At 41.7% G+C, this 20,079-nt stretch overlaps 2 protein-coding genes across 2 annotated transcripts in view; both read left to right on the top strand.

The window, feature by feature from the left end:
• Positions 1–239: 239 nt before the first annotated feature.
• LOC308096513 (putative glutamate receptor) lies at positions 240–7,544 on the top strand (the record flags this gene model as incomplete). Its single annotated transcript, XM_080443933.1, has 9 exons — positions 240–312; positions 922–953; positions 1,076–1,255; positions 2,266–2,489; positions 3,609–3,706; positions 4,091–4,311; positions 5,345–5,564; positions 6,094–6,344; positions 6,932–7,544. 9 exons carry the CDS (start codon positions 240–242, stop codon positions 7,028–7,030), a joined length of 1,398 nt encoding a protein of 465 aa, XP_080300059.1. The 3' UTR covers positions 7,031–7,544.
• A 2,662-nt stretch (positions 7,545–10,206) lies between these two features.
• LOC308096512 (MORN repeat-containing protein 1-like) overlaps positions 10,207–20,079 on the top strand; it is a gene marked incomplete at both ends in the record, with an annotated part of 62,687 nt that continues 52,814 nt past the window's right edge. Inside the window, 8 exons of the mRNA XM_080443932.1 lie at positions 10,207–10,500; positions 10,910–10,982; positions 11,132–11,317; positions 13,851–13,922; positions 15,106–15,204; positions 15,498–15,608; positions 16,711–16,801; positions 16,906–16,993. Of these exons, the coding sequence (XP_080300058.1) occupies positions 10,207–10,500; positions 10,910–10,982; positions 11,132–11,317; positions 13,851–13,922; positions 15,106–15,204; positions 15,498–15,608; positions 16,711–16,801; positions 16,906–16,993 (1,014 nt within the window). The remainder of the gene's footprint in view (positions 10,501–10,909; positions 10,983–11,131; positions 11,318–13,850; positions 13,923–15,105; positions 15,205–15,497; positions 15,609–16,710; positions 16,802–16,905; positions 16,994–20,079) is intronic.

Here is a 20,079-nt window from a genome sequence, read left to right as displayed (position 1 = left end):
TTTCTCACGAGGCGAGGGGAGCGCCTTGCCGCAGTCCATAAAGGACTGTGATAAATCAATTATCCACGTGGGGTAGGGTGGCTATGCATGCAGGCCGTGAACTGACAGGCATCTCCGCAGCTCCTAGGTCTTGCCATGATCTTCTCTAAAGGAAGCTGACAGAGTGTCATCATTTTGATATGGAGGAAGGAGGGCGCTCCCTGAATATATGGCCAGCTTGCCTTTTATACGCCGCAATTATGAGGAAGTCGTGCCCCCCTGGCACCTCCGCTGACAACCCCTCCTCCCACCAACCCTGGCAGGGCATGTTAGGTCCTGGCCGGACACGCTGTGAATGCCATTGGTCACAGTTCAGGGGCAAAGAGAAAACAAGTTTGAATGTCACGGATAAGTGTGTGACTTACCGGACGGATACTGGGAGGGTTGGGGTAGAGGGGTACTGTAGAGAAAACCAAGTACTATCATTGTACTCCACTGGCTTTTTTGGGGGGGTATTTACTCTAGTACTGTAGCTAGGGCGGACATAAAGGAACAGAACACAATGCAACTATACATTCCGTTGAGGTTCCAGCATCCACTGTCTACAGATGCTTGGGCTGATGAAAGGAAACCGCTAATGAGCTGAAACACAAGAAAGAAGTGGCTTACAGTAAAGCCTGATTTATACTGTGTTGTGTGCCGGCGTCGCACACCGAACGCTCACAAGCACACAGAAAAGCTCACAAGCACATCGAAAAGCTCACAACGCATCACACTGCAATACATTGTGAGCCTGTAGATCTGCTATTTTCTGTGCATGACACCAGCACGCAACTATAACTCAGGCTTTACAGTACAATGCACCTAGCATTAGTTCAGACAGAAGCTTGACCAATTTGACAGCAGTGAGATTCTAATGAGTTGTTTTTCTTTGCATTCTAGATGCCGAGCAGCTAAAGATCACCACAGCAAAGGTATTCTCTTTCACATTGTACGAAACAAAAATAACAAGGAGATTGTGTCAACTTTGAAATGGTTGCGAGCTTAAATAAACAACGGTTCACTGAGGTATTTTTTTTATTGATTGGTTCCTCAGCAAGACCCATACACCATGTCCAGCGGCACTGAACTGGAAGGCTACTGCATTGACCTGCTCTCCGAGCTCTCAAAGACCATGGGGTTCACGTACAGCGTCCACCTGGTGAAGGACAACCGCTTTGGTTCAATGGACGCCGACGGCAACTGGAATGGGATGATCGGCGAGGTCATACGAGGGGTGAGTGGCGGTGCATGTGTTGGCTTCCATCTGTATCATCTCGTCAGTGCTGTATGTGATACAGTGTGCAGTGAATGAATGTTCTTTGGAAATCTGTACATGATATATACAGTACTGTACAATTTACAGCCTATAGTAGGAGTTTCACCAACTAGTCCACTAGTCGACTACTATAACTACTTCTTGACACGGTTGTCAGTAAGTTCGTGGACATTTTGTTTATGTACTTTTTTTCTATTATGTACAAGAGCCAAAAATACCCCACATTTTTGGTCTTTGTTTAGAATAACCAAAATTATTATTGTCTCCGCCAGGCTGAAGTCATGGCCGAGACTATGATTTCGCCCCCGTGTGTGTGTGTGTGTGTGTGTGTGTGTGTGTGTGTGTGTGTGTGTGTGTGTGTGTGTGTGTGTGTGTGTGTGTGTGTGTGTGTGTGTGTGTGTGTGTGTGTGTGTGTGTGTGTGTGTGTGTGTGTGTGTGTGTGTGTGTGTGTGTGTCCGTCTGTCTGTAAGCTGCTAATCTCCGGCCCCGATCAACATCAACAAACTCCCTGGAGGCAGAGTGGCTCGATGTGAACAAAATGCCCTCAGCGTCCGATTGCCATCTTCACATTGGCCTGTTATAGCACCACCAGGAGGCCGATTTTTCCTAAAATAATGTTTTGCCATTACTCCTACAGATTTTGTCCAAACATCACGCAAATCAGTACACATTAGCTCTATTAATAATGTCGGACCTGTCCGATTTTTCATATTTCATCCTGATTGAACTACCTGGTCTGGCAGAGACCTGTGCTCCGAGGAGCACATTTTCCTAATGTATTTTCTTTCTACGTTTATAATCTGTTGTCCTACTGTACATGCAGTAGTGTTTTCGACCCGTTGGTCTTCCTCAGCGTTGTGTTTCTATGATAGAAACGCTGCTTCTTTTGTTGTGTACGCTGTCTTTGCAAGGTGTCAGTGTGTGTGTGTTAGATAATAGGACTGTTGTTTGCCTATATCCCACCTCAGGAGGCGGACCTGGCCGTGGCGCCGCTGACCCATACGGCAGTGCGGGAGCAGGTGGTGGATATGACCACGCCGTTCATGCAGACGGGCCTCGGCTTCATCATGGACAAGCAAATGGCGGCGGAGGAGAGCGCATTCGGCCTCCTGTCGCCCTTCTCCGTCCAAATGTGGGTGGGCGTCCTCATCTCATTCCTGCTCACCGGCCTCTGCATCTACATGGTGGCCAGGTGAGTGCTGCTCATGGACCATGCCTGGGACCACCATCTGTACACTGTGTGTGTGTGTGTGTGTGTGTGTGTGTGTGTGTGTGTGTGTGTGTGTGTGTGTGTGTGTGTGTGTGTGTGTGTGTGTGTGTGTGTGTGTGTGTGTGTGTGTGTGTGTGTGTGTGTGTGTGTGTGTGTGTGTGTGTGTGTGTGTGTGTGACGTGTATGGAGCTCATTCCGTAAACCGCTGGACCGATCAGCGCCATATTTCTTGAGCACAATGCCAGTGGGTTAACTTAGTTCCTTCATTCCTTTTCACGTTATTCTTTTTATGTTTCACACTTAATAACTGTAATTTTATAATCAAAGTCAATCACGATCCGATCAGGCGGAAACCGTGTCCAAATTTGGAGACCATAGATAGGTCATAGACGATTGACATCATCGAAGACTGACATCACAGGCTGGCCACATTGAGATCCACATTGGAGCCACACCGTTCCCATGTGGATCCCAAGATCAACATGCTTCTATTTATATTTTATATTTTTTGTGTTACTAGGGGAATGAACCCGCACAGGGCTGAAGCACCATAGTGTTTCCTGTGTCTAGTTTTTGTGATTCTTCTCCATCATTGCCAATTCCCCCTGTGCGCTGTAGGTCCTGTCACTGTCACCCCCCACTGTTGGCATGCCTGTCAAAGCATATTATTCATATTCATCCACAGGGAGTTGCTCAATAACGGCTCCATATAATTTCATGGAATTCGATACACATGATCCAGGTCCCCAGACTGTATGAGAATACATGTGAAGGTTACATAACAGTCATCTTCCATAGATGTCCACTGGTTTCAAATTATATATTATATAATATTATATATAACACACACACACAAAAACGTGTGTTGCACCAAACTTGCAAACTCGCTTACATGTAACACTGACGTATCTAACCATATTTCTCTCTAATCCGTACGCTTGATGACATTCACGATGTTCTAACTCATCCGAAGGAATCTTGTAGACTAAATTCTGAGTGACATCTTTAACTGCTTTGTGCTTTGCGTCTCCCTTGTGCACAAGTAAAATTGGGTTGGTACACTCCCGGAGTTAAATTATTGTATGTTCCCTGCTCTTCCAGGATCAGTCCGTGTGAGTGGGCTGGTCCCGAGGTGGAACAGCGCAACTTTACTCTGCTGCACAGCTTCTGGTACATCACTGGAGCTCTCACCCTGCAAGGTGAGACAGCACCTCTTACACTTTCAAACTATAAAAGCATGCACTCAGATTAGATACTGTACATCTATTGGAGCAGAATGCAAAGACAGTGGTGTCAATTTATCTGGAAGTGTAAAAAGTTAGTCTTCAATCTTTTTACTTATTTACGTTACAAATGAGTTACGTTACTCATTGTATTACTTTATTTATTCCGCTATCCACCCTTCTGAAAAAGTGGTGTACAATACAACCCATTTAGTCCTTTGTAGAACTGAACCAATCTGCACAGCCTCTGCCCAACCCTGAAAACAGACCTTTTCATGACACAAGGACAACCATAACCAAGGTTTTATTTATCTCTTAACAGCTTGTTGTGTACTGCATACTGAATCTTTGGCTTCCCAGGCACTGGTCCTCACCCTAAGGCCCTGTCTGGGCGCATGGTCAGCGCCATCTGGTGGGTGTTTGCAGTACTCCTGCTGGCCTGCTACTTTTCCAACTTCAACGCCATGCTGCACTCGAAAACCAATAAGCAGGTCTCCATCCAGAGCTTTGAGGACCTCGCCAACCAGGATGTCATAGAGTATGGGACGCTCAAGACTGGCTCCACAAATGCTTTCTTCAAGGTACAGGTCATATCTATTTTCACAGTCCATGTTAAACAATGGTTACTTTGAATGCCTGAGGTATTGAAGAGTGATTAGTTGTCTTAGGGTTTGGTTGGTTAATTGAAAAGCTAAAATAGATACAATATCTACAAGCTCACCGCATGTCACATTTGTGACACATTGTGAGCTACACTGAGAGTACATTTGTGAGCTATTGTGAGAATATATATATATATATATATATATATATATATATATATATATATATATATATATATATATATATATATATATATATATATATATATATATATATATATATATATATATATATATATGTATTTTAACACAGGTCACCAGGGTTAATGTTGTTATAATAATAATAAACATAAAAATAATTGTTATTGTTATTATAATTATTATTAATATAGCTTAGCATACGCCATGGATATATCACCCCAAAATACACAAACAATGGTCCACTGATACTGCCCGGCATGTTTACATGTGCTGAATATCTGTCCCCCTTTCAGCACATTCCACTGAAAACTATGGAAGCCCATTTCCAATCCTGAGTGAAAAATAATTTAAAAAAAGGGCCTGAATTGCACAGGTCTTTTTCTTGCAATTGCTATCTCACAACTGTGAGAAAAAGTTGGAATTATGAGGAAAAAAAACTCAATTCAGAACTTTCTACTTGTAGCGAGTGGCAGAAATGGACTTCCATAGAACTTTGTCGATTGTAAATAACTGTACCGACCTTGGTGAAACTATTACTTTTACCTAGTGGCAGAAATGGGCTTCCATAGAACTTCATTGATTGGAAATAACTGTACCGACTTCAGTGATACTATTACTTTTACCCAGTGGCAGAAATAGTCTTCCATAGAACTTTGTCGATTGGAAATAACTGAACCGGCTTCAGTTAACTATTGTTTGTATCAACCGAATAATGAAAACACTGTTCAGTCAGCACTATAAACTGGTGCAATCGATATTTTGTGAGGACCTACGGTGGCTCTGTACATCTCAAATCTTCACTCCATTCCAGAACTCCCTTGACCCCGTCTACCGTCGTATGTATGAGCACATGGAGCGCAGGAAGACTTTCATGGCCAACATGGAGGAGGGGATTAGCCGTGCTCGGGAGGGTAACTTTGCCTTCATTGGAGAGGCCGTCTCCCTGGACCTGTCCGTGGCCCGCAACTGTACACTGACCCGCTCCCAGGAGGTCATAGCTATGAGAGGCTACTCTATTGCAGCTAAGCGGGGTGAGGGAGTGCTATATGGGCCTTTACATCCAAGCAATACATTTTATGATCTGGGCAAAATGTGAATCCAAACCCCTTTCCCCCAACCACCACCATCACCACCACCCCAGCACACTTTACGCCAGGGGCTTCATTTCATAAAAAAAAATAACGCCTGATTTCAAAATTACTCACAACACATTGTTGTGAGCATGTAGATCTGCTATTTTTGCTATTTTTGAAAGAAAAAAAGAAAAAGATTTGAAAAATTTGAAATTGATTTAAAGTTTATTTGTATTTATTTATTTTTATTCACCTCTAATGACAAGTTTTAAAGTGATTAACGAAAGTATGGTTGCAGAAAGAAAACAAGGGACTATAAGTGTCGATCGGAAATCTGATTAATCTGCAATAAACATCAGTTTATGGAGGAAATAATAAATGACCAGAATTGTGAGGCTATATGCTAAAGCTAGGGGGTGGCGTTTGCCATCCCCTGGAACCCCAAATGACACCCTATATACTTCTCGCTCCCATCTTCTTCCATCAGGCTCTCCACTGGTAAAGAATCTGACGCTGGCCATCCTCCACTTGACTGAATCGGGCAGGTTGACATACCTGAGGAACAAGTGGTGGCCCAACAGCTGTGCGGGGGCCAACGACGGCAAGTCCTCCGAGGCCCTGCAGCCTCACGGCCTGCAGGGCCTGTTCGTGCTGCTGGGCGTGGGGTTAGGCCTGGGCCTGTTGCTGGCCATCCTCGAGCTGCTGACCAACGTCCGCAGCCACGCCAAGGACAGCAAGGTAAAAGGGACTCTGTGCTCTGTGCTCTGCTGCTTGATCAGTGGTGGACAAAGTACTGCAACCCCAGTACTTAAAGTCAAAGTATACTCCTGGTCAAATGTTACACCACTAGAAAAGAAGGTTGTTCTGTCAAATTTGTGCTTATAGGAGTACTTGCTTTTATACTTAAGTATTCAAAAGTAGGCCTACAAACATTTAGTTTTTAATATCAATGCATGGCTGTATTTAAATATTGACCACCCAGAAAAAAAGCAGATCTACAAGCTCACAGCGCATTGTGATGCGACTTGTTGTGAGCTTGTAGATCGGCTATGTTTGAAATAGGTCTTAAGTAGTTAATTCAAAATGTACTTTTCCCCCTTCCTATAAATGTAGTGCGGTCAAAAGCACAATATTTGACTTTAAAATGTAATGGCGTGAAAGTCAAAGTATTCAAAAATGCTAATACAAGTAAAGTACAGATACTCAAATAATATGCTGAAGTACAGTACTCATGTAAATGTCTTAGTTATTGTCTACCACTGTGCTTGATGCATTCACATTGGGATACATTTCAATTTGTTTCTTTTCTGTCCCGGTGTTTGCAGAAATCCTGTTGCTCAACGTTGCAAACAGAGCTAGGCCGACGGTTTGGGAGCAGCGGGGAGACAGAGGACCAAGAGACCTCATTCAAAATCAAAGCTTAAAAGGTTTACATTATATCATAGTGTCAGAGAGGGGAATAAACTGTGACTGTATGTGTGAAAACTCCAATGACTGCGAGAAGAAATACAGCTCATATGTTTCATTAGTAAGAACCAGTATGCTGGTTCAACAGCATTCTTTTTCATGCTTGTTACGAAGTGTTTAAGAAACTATTTGTGTTTAGTGTTTGATCCAGGAACAGTAGTAGGAGCAGTAATAATAATATAATAATATATAATATTTAATAAATAAATAAATTGTGGCAATGTCTGTACTACATAAATAGTACAAGACCAACGTAAAGTACAAAGATTATACTAATCCTACTCTGATATATTTAGAAATGAATTTGGTAGAAAGATATAAAATATCCACATCCATTTTAATTATTTTTATTTCCTACGCCAACTAAATGTATATTTTTGTTTTAATACCATTGTTTGACTTTAAGCACCTTTTCTCCCAAATAAATTCCTAGATATCCCAAATTCTCTCTTGTCTCAAAGTATGTATCATATTTCTTGTTATATACATCAAGGATATTCCTCAATATACATTAATAAGAACTTCACAGCACAAAGTATGATCAATATGTAGGCTATCAAATGACTGTTAAGATATGAGATCATATTTGAAGGTAGAATGGCTATTATTAATCCGAACAGTTATGACAACCTTACTTTACTATACCCATGCTTTGACAAAGTTGGCACAGTTTTATTTTGTCACCCTTCATTTATAGAAAATGTGGAATGAAAATAACTTTGCTTAATAATTAAAGGGTTGAACTTGTGTGTATTTAACCACTTAAACACTATACTTTGTTGTAGGTAGCTATAATAGCAGAAAAAGCTGATCTACAAGTCTCAAATGCATGATGAAAATAAAGAACATTGATTATTGAATATCAAGATTTGCTGGGTAGGAGCCAGCTAAACAAGCAAGGAAAGGCAGAATGTCTCTGCATGAAACTGAGAAGGTATTTTGTTGTGAAGGCATCGACCGTGGTGGGCCAGGCGTCAGTGGGGGGAATCGGACTATCACCACACAAATGTGGTATGTCTGTTGTGCTTTAAAATATACAATAATTATCACTACGGCCATTTAGAATTTCAGGATTTTCCCTTGAGATTATTCATTAAGAATTTCAATGAATGTTAAAGAGGATACCTTTAGGGTCAGATCTTGTTGCAATTTGTGTGAAGTCAAGTTAAATGATTACTTTTACTAAAAGGGCTCGTTCTAAGGAAACAAAAACACAACTCAATATTTTAGGTGATTACACAAATGAAAATATGAATAAATATACGACAGTATTTGATGTTTGTGATGGTGATGATGATTGATGGTTAAATACATTTATGTTTTTTTCTAGGTATGATAAGTTATTTTCAAATAAAGTTATAAGCTTTTTCTTTCATTCTTATGGACCAACGATTGGTGTCATTCAAGGATGAATGATGAGGGTTATGTTGAAATATTACTTGACTTTATTTGCTTATTTATTTGGACGGGACAGCGCATATTAATGATACACACAGTACATGATGTAGCGTGAATACACCGGATTTAGCAAGGATTTTCATCCGTAGTCCCCAGCATAAAATGTTGGGGACTAGATTAGACCTAGTACCTCGAAATCCACTTAATCTTTTGTGACCCAGCGATTCCAAATCAGATTGTTTTATTTCTGTGTCCTTTTACAACAGGTTCATTATTGATCATTATATGATTAAAAATCAGATCATGGATCTCGAGATCCACATGGGATGATCAGTGTGGCTACCATATGGATCTTGGGCTTTATGTGACTTCAGGTTATTCACAGTGAATAACCTGTGACTGTTGTCTATGACATGTATGACTCCAACTTTGGACAAGGTTTCAGCCTGATCTGAGCCCCATTGATTGCATCAATTTAAAAATTAAAAAGTGTGAAACGTGATAAAAATGAAGGTACTTTTTGGCCTACTGTCAGTATGCACAACCTTTTTTGCCACTGATCGGTCCAGTGGTCTACCTGTGTCCCTTTTATGCCTATGGATATCTGTATCCGTCAGTGCTTGTCCCTTTTATGCCCATACATGGAGATCCATGATGTCATCAGTATAGTATAGGCCCATATATGGGCATGCCCATATATCATATCATGGTTTGTTTATGGTGTCATAGTGACGTTTATGTTGTCATAGTGAGTGAGGTGGTTTGTTTATGGCCGAGTCAGAATGACGTCAGTGGTCCGCCCGCCCACAGGTGACTCCTCCCTTAAGCCAACTTTAATGTAAGGATGGACGTCTGACCTTGTCCCCTTGGCCTTTATGCCCATATTTGGAGATTTTTCAAAAAGTTAACTCTGGAATTTGAACTCCGGAATTTCAACGGAGCTCTCGGTGAAATGTAGTCCAATCCGTAAAATCCAGTGCCATGAATTCCGTGCAGCCTCAGTCTGTCGCTGTTAAAGGAAAACAAATGCTCCGGCTGCCTCGTAGCCGGCAAATTTTAAAGGATCTAAAGACTGAGTTGGAACAATGTTATATTATATGTTACACTGTTTGGGAACCACAGATTTTTTTAGAAGGAACGTAGCCAGCGGAAAGCTGGAGGTCAGCTAAGATCAGTCCACATCACCGTACGGTTCCAGCAGCTTATCTCCTCCTGGGCATGGGGTAAGCATTTTATTATTATTGATAATGGTCAGCTATGAGTTCACTTCCTTGTAAGGGGGTTTAGCCGGTGTCCGAACACACGTGCCATTTTAGTTATACAGCTAATGAAGAGCCTACTGGTAGGCTACTGTTCCAAAATGTTTACTCGGAGAATGACACTTCTCAAGTTTCCCTGTTTTTTCTCCTTAACATTTTACTGAATCCTCGTGTAGCCTATCATTTTTAATTATTTTGTGAGGGAAATAAACAAACAAACAACACCTGCGCAAATCGGCGTTGCGCAGCAAAACACTTTGTTGTCTGTGTGACGTCAGACCAGCTCTGGCCAGCTCAGTACTGTGAACTCAAGGATCCCCATGAGAAATGAGTTTAATTCCTGCAAAAATCGGCGTTGCGTGGTAACACCTTTTGTTTATAGTGTGTCAGTGAGATGTCAGGCCAGCTCTGAGCGGCCTACAGTATTTAAAGCGATGTTGAGAGAGAGACAAATTGAAAGAGAAATCGAAGGAGACATGTTGGCCTGGACGTTGCAACTGAACAGAGGACCAAAGAGATGTGGTCACGCTGCTGTGGCAGTGGGCCACAAGGTGTACTGCTTTGGAGGCGACTATTTCAGGGAGACCCACATGGGTCAGATTGAGGTGCTCATCTTCGACACAGTGGCCCTGTTCTGGATGAAGTTGCCCATAGTGACAACTGCAGGAGAAGAAAGTACCCCCTCAGTGCGCTGGTGCCACACAGCTGTGCGGATAGACAATATCATCTACATCTGGGGGGGCATTACTAAGACGTCGGAGTACTGCAACGTGCTTTATGCATTTGATGTCAACACCCATAGTTGGTTCAAGCCCAAGACTACTGGGACTGTTCCAGAGGCAAGGATCGACCACTCAGCTTGTGTCTTGGGGAAAGCCATGTATATCTTTGGAGGATTTAACAAGCAGACCGGACGTACCAATGACATCCACAAGTTGGACACCACCACAATGGTCTGGTCTTTAATTAACACCAGAGGCACTCCACCACCTGTTTCAGAACATCGCTTTGCCTACGTCTCCTCACCCGTTTCAGAATATCACTCTGCCACCATCATCGGGACAAAAATGTTTGTATTTGGAGGCCATGGCGACCAGGTCAGCGACCAGTACAACATCTGTGTGTTTGACACAGAGACCAACTGCTGGCTGAGCACACCTTCTGCACGTTTTCTTCTAGAAGAAGAAAGCAAGGATCATTCAGTCTTTGCCTACGATGGAGATCATTCAGCCTTTGGCTACAATGGAGAGCTGTACATATTTGGTGGCCGCAGCCTTTGTCTGGATCAGACCTTCAATGTTCTTTGGAAATTCAATCCAGAGACCCAATACTGGAAGAAGGTTGAGCCCAAGGGGAGTGGCCCGTGTATGATGTCTAGGATGTGCTGTTGTGTGGTGGGAGATCGTGTCATCTTCTTTGGAGGTAACACACTCAATGATGTCCACAACCTGTACATCTTAGACTTAGGGCCTGGTCTGAAGTACGTGTCTGGAGAAGTCAGGACTCCGATACATCAGGTGGGGAAACTGGCAGCCAAGACTAAGAACAGCAGCAACATAAGAATTAACACGAGTGTTCTCGTTACCAGCAAGTCCACTAAGAAAAGAAAAAGAAAAAACAATGAGCCCACTGAAAAAGAAAAAAGAACAAACAGCGTACCCACTAGAAAAAAAAGAAAACAAATTGCCGCCTAGTAGCGGCATATCTTCCCAGTGAAATGCTGATGTCACAATGTATAAAATATTCACACGCTCACACACACACACACGCAAAAATCGCAAAAACTATTACAGGATTCCATTCCTTGGCCTGGCAGCGTGCTCAAGATATTTGCCGCTGAAAGATCCAGCAGTGTGTGAGATTAGCCAAAGATGGACTGACGACACAGGGATACAAACATTTTGGGTGCACACAATAATAATACATGCAATAGATACATGTACATACAGACAAGACAAACGCTGCTCTACCAACACTATAATTTAATTTTCAATTAAATATTATTATAGTAGAAAAATCACAACAAAGTTGTCTCAAGACACTTTACAATAGGAGAGAGCAAAGCAGAGACCCAATATTTCCCCCATGAGCCAGCATTTGCCATTGCTGACAGTGGCAAGGAAATACTGGAAGAAACCTCGAGCAGAACCAAGCTCTAGGGCGGGTGGCAATAGCTATCCATGGGAGCCTGCAAAATGAGAACACACAAAAACTATGGGAAAGGGGTCCTCCCCGAAAGTTGAGTTAGTGGCATGAATTGATGAGACATGAATGCATACAAGTGTTAGTAACATACACTGATGGGATAAGAACGACACAGATAGATGGAGAAGAAGGGTAGGGGGTGGTAGAGGAGAAGAGAAAAAGAGAGATTGGAGAGGAGGAGAGGAGGGAGAGTGGAGCCGTGGGAAGCCCTCTAACAACCAAGTCTAACAAGCCTAACAGTCCTAGCTGTTATGAGCTTCATCAAAAAGGAACGTTTTTAGCCTAATCTTAAACGTAGAGCGTGTCTGCCTCACAGACCAAAACTAGGAGACTGTCCCACAGTTGAGGAGACTGGTAATTAAAGTCTCTGCCTCCCACTCTTCTCTTACTGTAGATATTCTTGGAAATACAAGTAAACCTACAGTACATAGTGGTGGGTGTACACTGGTCTTCTTCCAGCAGGCTGAGCTGACCATTAAGGGCATAGTAGGTGAGAAGGGATCATTTCAAGTAGTATTTTGTATTTTACAGGGAGCCAGTGCAGAGAAGCCAATTAAGGGATGACATATGGGGTGCGTTCGGAAATTGCGCACCGGAGCACACTCGCCTATTAGTTTGTATTGGCCAGTGCGCTCAGTGCTGTATTTCCGAACGCACCCATGATCTCTTCTAGTTCCCATATTATTCATGCATCTCTGCATTCTGGACCGGCTGGAGAGTCTTCAGGGACTTATTGGCAGTGGTGGAAGAAGTACTCAAGTTTTTTTACTTAAGTAAAAGTATCAATACTACAATGTAGGAATACTCGGTTACAAGTAAAAGTCTGGTATTCAAAATTTACTTGAGTAAAAGTACAAAAGTATTGGCATCAAAATGTACTTAAAGTACCGAAAGTAAAAGTACTTCTTATGCAGAATGTCCCATTTTATGTTTTCAAAATGTATACAAATCTTTTTAAAATAGCAGATCTACAAGCTCAACGTGTCGCACCATGACACGGTGTGAGCTTGTAGATCGGCCATTTTCAAATAGCCGAAGTATATGGCTGGAGTGGTTAATGTATGTTTTGTAATAATAATCAGAGTCAACAAAGTAACTAGTAACTAAAGTTTTCAAATAATTGTAGTAGTGGAGTAAAAAGTACATTATTTGTCTCTGAGATGTAGTGGAGTTTAAGTTTTGAAAATTGGAAATACTCCAGTAAAGTACAAGTACCTAAAACATTTTCTTAAGTACAGTACTTGAGTAAATGTACTTAGTTACTTTCCATCACTGCTTATTGGTCATACCACAGTGTCACACACCACATAATACTACAAACCGAATATAAGGTAAGCCATGTCTGAATAAATATACTATGAGAGGGGGAGGGGGGGGGCTCTCAAGAGCTTGCTCTTTAGCATGCAGTATATACAATTGACTCATTAATTTAATTGGCTGCCAATCCTGCCACATGGGACGTCTTGAAAAGGTATTTCTCAGTTGGTATACAGAGACACACACAACAGTATCACATTAGCGTGATAGTTGTCATGGTATGCACAAACGAAGGAAATCGGTATGGAGTTTTCTGTAAACTTTTAATCACGGAACAGTCGCAGCTGCTGAGCTCGACTTGACGTGACGTCATTGCCCCAAGAGCGATGTTGGTTTGGTTGTCAATCGCGTTGTCAAGGACGCATTCCGAAGCAACATGTCCGCTGTTGTCAAAAATCAACCAAGAAACGCTCGGGATTATTATGTTGGGGATGTAAAAGATCTGAAACGAAACGGTAACCAAAAGCCTGCACTTAACTCAACTGCACTGTCTGTCAACCACAGCAGAGCTATAGTTCAATCTCTCTGCAAGTCAAGTTATTGTCCATTGACGCTGCAGTGATGCTGTAACTGTAATCATCCACATTATTGTCCGCAGGTTTTGGCGTGTATGTTTACCCAAACAGCTATTTTCGATATGAGGGAGAATGGACTATGGGAGAAAAACATGGTGAGTTAGCTTGTTAATTTAGCCTACTTTAAAGAAGTTACCCAGAGTTGCCAGCGTCCATGGTGGAAAGTAACTGATTACATTTACTAAATTTTGAGGTACTTTTACTTTAGTTGAGTAATTCCAATTACCAATACTTTTACTTTATTACCTGTTTTTCTATGTGTACTGCAGGTGCATATTGAATACTTTCTATATAGAAAGAGAACGTGACGTCACACACCATTGAAAGTAATAGCTGAAAACCTCACAAGATGGCGCCACCTGACCATTGAACTCCATTGAGTGGTTCTCAAACTTTTTCATGTCAAGGACCCAATTGGACCCTCAACTGAAAATACTTTATACACCATAAGAGAAGATTTATGTTAAAAATGTTTAACATTTTCCCAACGTTTTTACAAAATCTTAATGATTTTTCAAAATGTTTTGAAAAAAGCAAATTTCGCGATGCAACGCATTATCTTGTAGATGCCCTATTTTTTAATAGCTGAAGTATAAAACGGGGTTAAAGAGGTTCAAACTTTAACCCTGATGCTATTACTTAATTTAGCTGGGGACCCCCTTGAACCTCCTCAAGGACCCCTGGGAGTCGCCGGACCCCACTTTGAAAACCACTGGTCTAGAGTTGCCTACCAAACAAGCTGCAATCATCGCATTTTACAAATACATCCTTCTCCATTGTTCAAACTCCATGCACTCTGAAACATGGAACGGTGAAGCTCCACCGCTCTGAACTTCCGAACAAGCACCCTGAGTGTGCTCCAGTGCTCTCGTGTTTCCTAAGGCACCCTATGTAATTGTAATGCAATTGAATCACAACCACCAACACTTTACTCTTGCAGAGTCAAAAAGTTGTGTTATAAAAGTTATATTTAATTCAACAATCTGATTAATTCAGTCACAGACATAATGTTGACCCTACCTGTATGTGCACAGACCTGTATGGCATGCATACAGTGTGCTTTGTTCAGTTTCAGCAAGTCCTACTGTACATCAACCAACCTGTGCATTGTAAATATTATGACATCTTCAGTCTTGTGGAGTCTCGTTTATATTATTTTACTCTACCCTTTGCAACAAATACTTTGTATTATCAACATGACTGCACACAGCTATAGAAAGCCAAATTCCAAGTAATGCTTACAATCGTATATTCTGGTTTGTTTTGTCTTTTGTCCAGGCAATGGCAAATTGCTGATGAAGGATGGGAGCTACTATGAGGGCGAATTTATCCGTGGGGAGATTGAGGGAAATGGGTTGAGATACTGGGCTAAGACAGGTAAGAAAAACTATTTAATTAATTACCCCTTGGGTTTTTAATTATGGTAATGCAATACAGTAGCTTCAACATTTGTTGAGTATTTCTCATATTGTGGTTCAGCACCCAAAAGTGGATCTGGTTCTCTGCCCCAGAGGCTGTGCCGCTGAAGAACTACGCTATTAGAGGAGCATTATGTTATTTAGCAATTTTGTCTTGACTCCGATTAACACTGACTAATCCTCACTGTTTTAGACTTGCAAGTGCAGTATCATGGTGGTGCTAAAATAGATTTTGGTTGTGCCCTTCTTTAGGGGATCGTTACACTGGGCAGTTCAGTGGAGGTGAGCTGAACGGTTATGGTGTGATGCAGAGAGCCAATGGTGAAAGATATGAGGGCCAGTTCTCTTTTGGCCAAAGAGATGGTGGGTATCCATCCTTTTACAATATCTTTTGATGAGACACAAGCCGTGGGTTGGCAGCCCCAGCTGCCACACGGGGACTGAATGTATTCTTTTCACAGCAGCTAAGTTTGACAGGTAAACACAGCTGAAGGTAATAATGTTAATTGCGAGTGTGTTTCATTACATTTTTCTGTGTGCCAGCATGAAGTTAACTGCACAGGAGCTGTTCATGCTGGCACACAGTAACACCTAAAGAAGCACACCCACAATTAATTGTATTACCTTCACTTGTGTTTACAAAATGTCTGCTGGGAAAAGATGCTGGATATCAGATTCAGTTTAATTACATTTTTATGTTAAAAATAGGCTTAAAAGGTACAGCATGCACGTACTGAAACCATTTAAAAACAGCATACTATCTGAATGTAAACCACAGCAACATAGGTGGGAGCAGTGATAATCTTGCTTTAAATATAACATGGAGTACTATATTATTTGCTAATATTATTTCAGAAATTCAATTATTTAACCACTTAAGGGGTGCGCATGCTACCATTTTCGGTGATCACCCTCTCACCACGGTGGATGGAAAACTAACATGACGTCACTGAGCGAGTCACCGCTCACCTCAACACATCTCTCTGCTTTTACTGACTGACATCACCGGACTATGAGCGCCTAGTATCAAAATCACCTTTTAGGTGAAAACGTTTCCAAAATGATCACCTAAAATGGTAGCATGCAGCCACCTTTAGCCCTATAGCCAATCTACAAGCTCAAAAGGGCACACACGTATACGCACCATAGGTGTTGCATACAGGCAACGACTGATTGACAAATATCAGCCACAGCATTGAATTAAGATACGCAATGCATTTGTTCATGTTTTCTGATTGGTGAGCATGTTTACATGAAAAGAACATGATAATCGTCTATGCAACCACACAAAACTATAACTATTATTATTTTAATTCTGAGGGACATATTAGGGTTTTAGAGATATTTTGTCGGGACTCGGGACACGCAGCTTGAAACCGGGACAATCCCGGCCAATGTTTGATGATATAGCCTGAATGTCAAGGCAAACCTAACGACAGCTCACTCTGGTTTTGGTTCCCAACAGGCCATGGTTTCCTCGTGGACAAGGACGGACACACGTACGAGGGGTCGTTTTATCAAAACAAGAGGCACGGTGAAGGTCAGATGCACGACAGGTACAAAGCGACCATTAGTTCCTTTTAAATATCTTAAATGTAACTTCCCTGTCATACGTGGTGAGACCTGAGACCTCTGCCTCTTTTTCTTCTCTCTGGTCCAGGAATGGGGATCATTATGAAGGAGGTTGGATCCAGGACCAAAAGCAAGGCCACGGAGTCGTGCGCTTTGGAGATGGATCGATTTACGAGGTCAGTCCATACTGGTCTGATGTGCTGATGTATGATTGAAAGGCTGCATGCCTCTGTAGTGTTGATGTGAATGCTTGATGTGAATGCTTTGAGAATACACCCAGATAGCTGTCTTCATTGTGTCGCACAGAAGTGGTCAGCTGACTACAACAACGTTTGTCTGTACACTGAGTTATTAAAGTTGACTAAGAATGAAACGCTAAAAATAATTTTGATAAATGACATTTGGGAAAGGTTTCAGAAAAATTGCAGCCCCATTGATCTCTATTTTTGGATTTTTGTTTAAAGTTAAATATAAAAAAAAGTATAAAACATAAGTGGAGAAAAAAATGTGGAGGTAATTTTGTGGCCTACTGGCAAGCGAGCTTACAACGTTTGCCGCTTATTGGTCCAGCGGTTTGTGAGATTAGCTCCAGACAGACAGACAGACGGCTAGCCTCTTGAAGAGCCACGCCATAAACATATTAAAATCTCTACTAACTCTGGTATGTCCCCCCCCCAAATTCTGCTCAAATTTGGAGATGACAATTTATATTGATGACATAGAGTACTGCAGGAACATTCCCCACACTCCTTACACTACGGTGTGGCACGGAAGGGGTCGGCTGTCCCAAATATGGAGTTCCACAAGGCTCCAGACTGGCCTCCAAGTGCTGACCGCACAGGGAAAGCCACGCCGCTATTAGACCCCGTCTGGTTTTTACTTGACCACATTCTGACAAAGATGGATTGCATCCGTGGACGTAAATGTGAAAAAAGACTGGTGGTATCATTTAAGAAAAGACATCTAACACCTGATATAAATCCAAGACACTTTGGAAATACTGTATGGTCCTGCATCAGCACAAAGTAGCCCGTGAACTAATGGAAAAGAAGATTCTATATGTGCTGCTCACGCCAGATACATTCGTACATGGATATAAAGAGGTTTCAAATGGGTTTCAGATGACATATTGAACGAGATAAAGGCCTTCTGTAATACTGTATCTCACCGGAATCCACCTCAACCAATAAAGAAAAGTATACAGCAACTGTGGAATCATCAAAAAGCAAAATAATCAATGCGTTAGACATGAGTCATGGTAGAGGCAATCTTTTTACACCCTCATTCTTACATTAGGGTGAAACGGTCCGGAGTCTGATCCAGAATCCATTCTTTTGGACCACTTTAGTGGTCTATAAATATTACTGAGTCCAAAGCTTTATTTATACTCTGTGGTACGATGGAGTATAAATTAAGCTTAACCCTCCATTTCTGGCATGAAAAAAGTGCCTGTGCAAAGGCCTTTTCTTTGTTTAGATTAGGTTGTCCTGATATAGGTACAGTACAAAGGTACAACAAATTCTAAAACTAATTTATGCCTTAAGACACCTGACTGAAATAATTTACCTAGTTTTTACATTTGATCTTTTCCCTCATTTTGCCTGGAGATATTAGGTTTTTAATGTGCACTGGAGGCCACTAGGGGGTGCAATTGTATTTCTATTGAGGGCCTTTATTTTTACAGACAGTTGTACACTCTGTTACCATGAGATTCATGCAGTACTGATGGTGAACAAATCATTACTCATAGACACATGTACAGCCAATCCACTATGCATTCTTAGTATAATAGTATACTGACTGGCCTGTCATAAGCTTGTTGAATGCAGTCCATGTTCCAGTAGAGTAGACCAAAGCCTGATTGACTGTATACTTAGTTGGTGTGCCAGTGTTCAGCATCAAAAATAGAAGATCTACAAGCGCAGCGCAACACATAGTTGAGCATGTAGATTAGCTATTTTTGGTGCGCTACACCCACGTTCAACTAAGTATAACTCGGGCTCAACTGTTCTATCCACTGGACAACAGCAGCCAGGCTCCTTCTATTTACTGTAGTATCATGCTCTAATGTAGTATTGTGCTCTAATGTATCTCCACAGCAAGTACAAATACATTCATTTGTGCATTTCCTTCACTGACCGGGGTACCCCAGGGGTCTATACTTGGTCCCCTCTTTTTTTCCCCCCTCTACACCAAATATCTTTGCTAAAAATAGACGGTCTACAAGCTTCTAGATCAGCTATTTTTGCCGACGGTTCTCCTATTTTTGCAGAATGTTAACCTACAGTATTATAACATGCCCAGAATAGGGATGCTAGGGTTTATGTGGTTTAAACACTCGTGCTGTGTATTTCAATTCATAGTTTATGATTATCATAGCCTACACACAATATTTACAATACAACCCATTTTGATGGACACAATTCCCCTTTCTGTCTGTTTCGTCCATTCTCTTATGTTCCTACAATTTCCATGATGCATTCCACTGGCAACCCACTGCCTGGCACGACCATGTGGTCGTGCCATTACATCAATATCGTTCATATTTTCTGGGGGTAAGATCGCTATTTTAACAAAGCAAGCAAGGTCAATGTCACTGTCACCCAGGGTGATACTAAAAAGTATGAAAAGGGTTTCACATTCAGTTTTTTTTATTTTACCCAAGTAGGAAGCTTTCATCCTGAAAAATGAAGCCAATGTATAAGTAATTAATATCTGCATTCTATCTAATGGCCAGCACATAGAATGAATCAAGCTCCCTCTTGTCCAAATATGGTCACTTCTGGTTACAAAGAGACATGATGGCAAAATCCAATATGGCGACGGTCAAGTAGCCAAACTCGAGGCTTCAAAACGGGACTCCACAATCAATGCATGACGTCACGGTGACCCTGTCCATATTTTCTTTTACAGTCTCTGGTTTGTCAGTGACACGATGGAACTACAACTTTTCGGCATGTTTCATATGCCGTATTTCATGTGGTATTATATGGCTGCGAGCATAATGTTACCGTAGCCCTACGACAAATACTGCACATAGAGACCATGTTGAAAATCGCGATGTTTCCCTTTAATATCAGAATGTTGAACACAAACTCCACCCGAGCCCTGACCTGAACTTGAACCCGTAATCATTTTCAGGACTCATTGATTCTGGACTGGCAGGGGAGCCTAGCGCTGTGGCTAAGGAAGCAGGGGGTAAAAAGGGATAGAGAGAGAGAGAGACAGAGAGAGAGATATCTAGAGAAAGGCCAGTATTGAT

This window comes from Gymnoscopelus braueri, assembly GCF_963280865.1.
Source record: "Gymnoscopelus braueri genome assembly, chromosome: 12".
Taxonomy (NCBI): Eukaryota; Metazoa; Chordata; class Actinopteri; order Myctophiformes; family Myctophidae; genus Gymnoscopelus; species Gymnoscopelus braueri.
The sequence above is the reverse complement of the archived record's forward strand: the minus strand, read 5'-3'. Positions and strand labels throughout refer to the sequence as shown.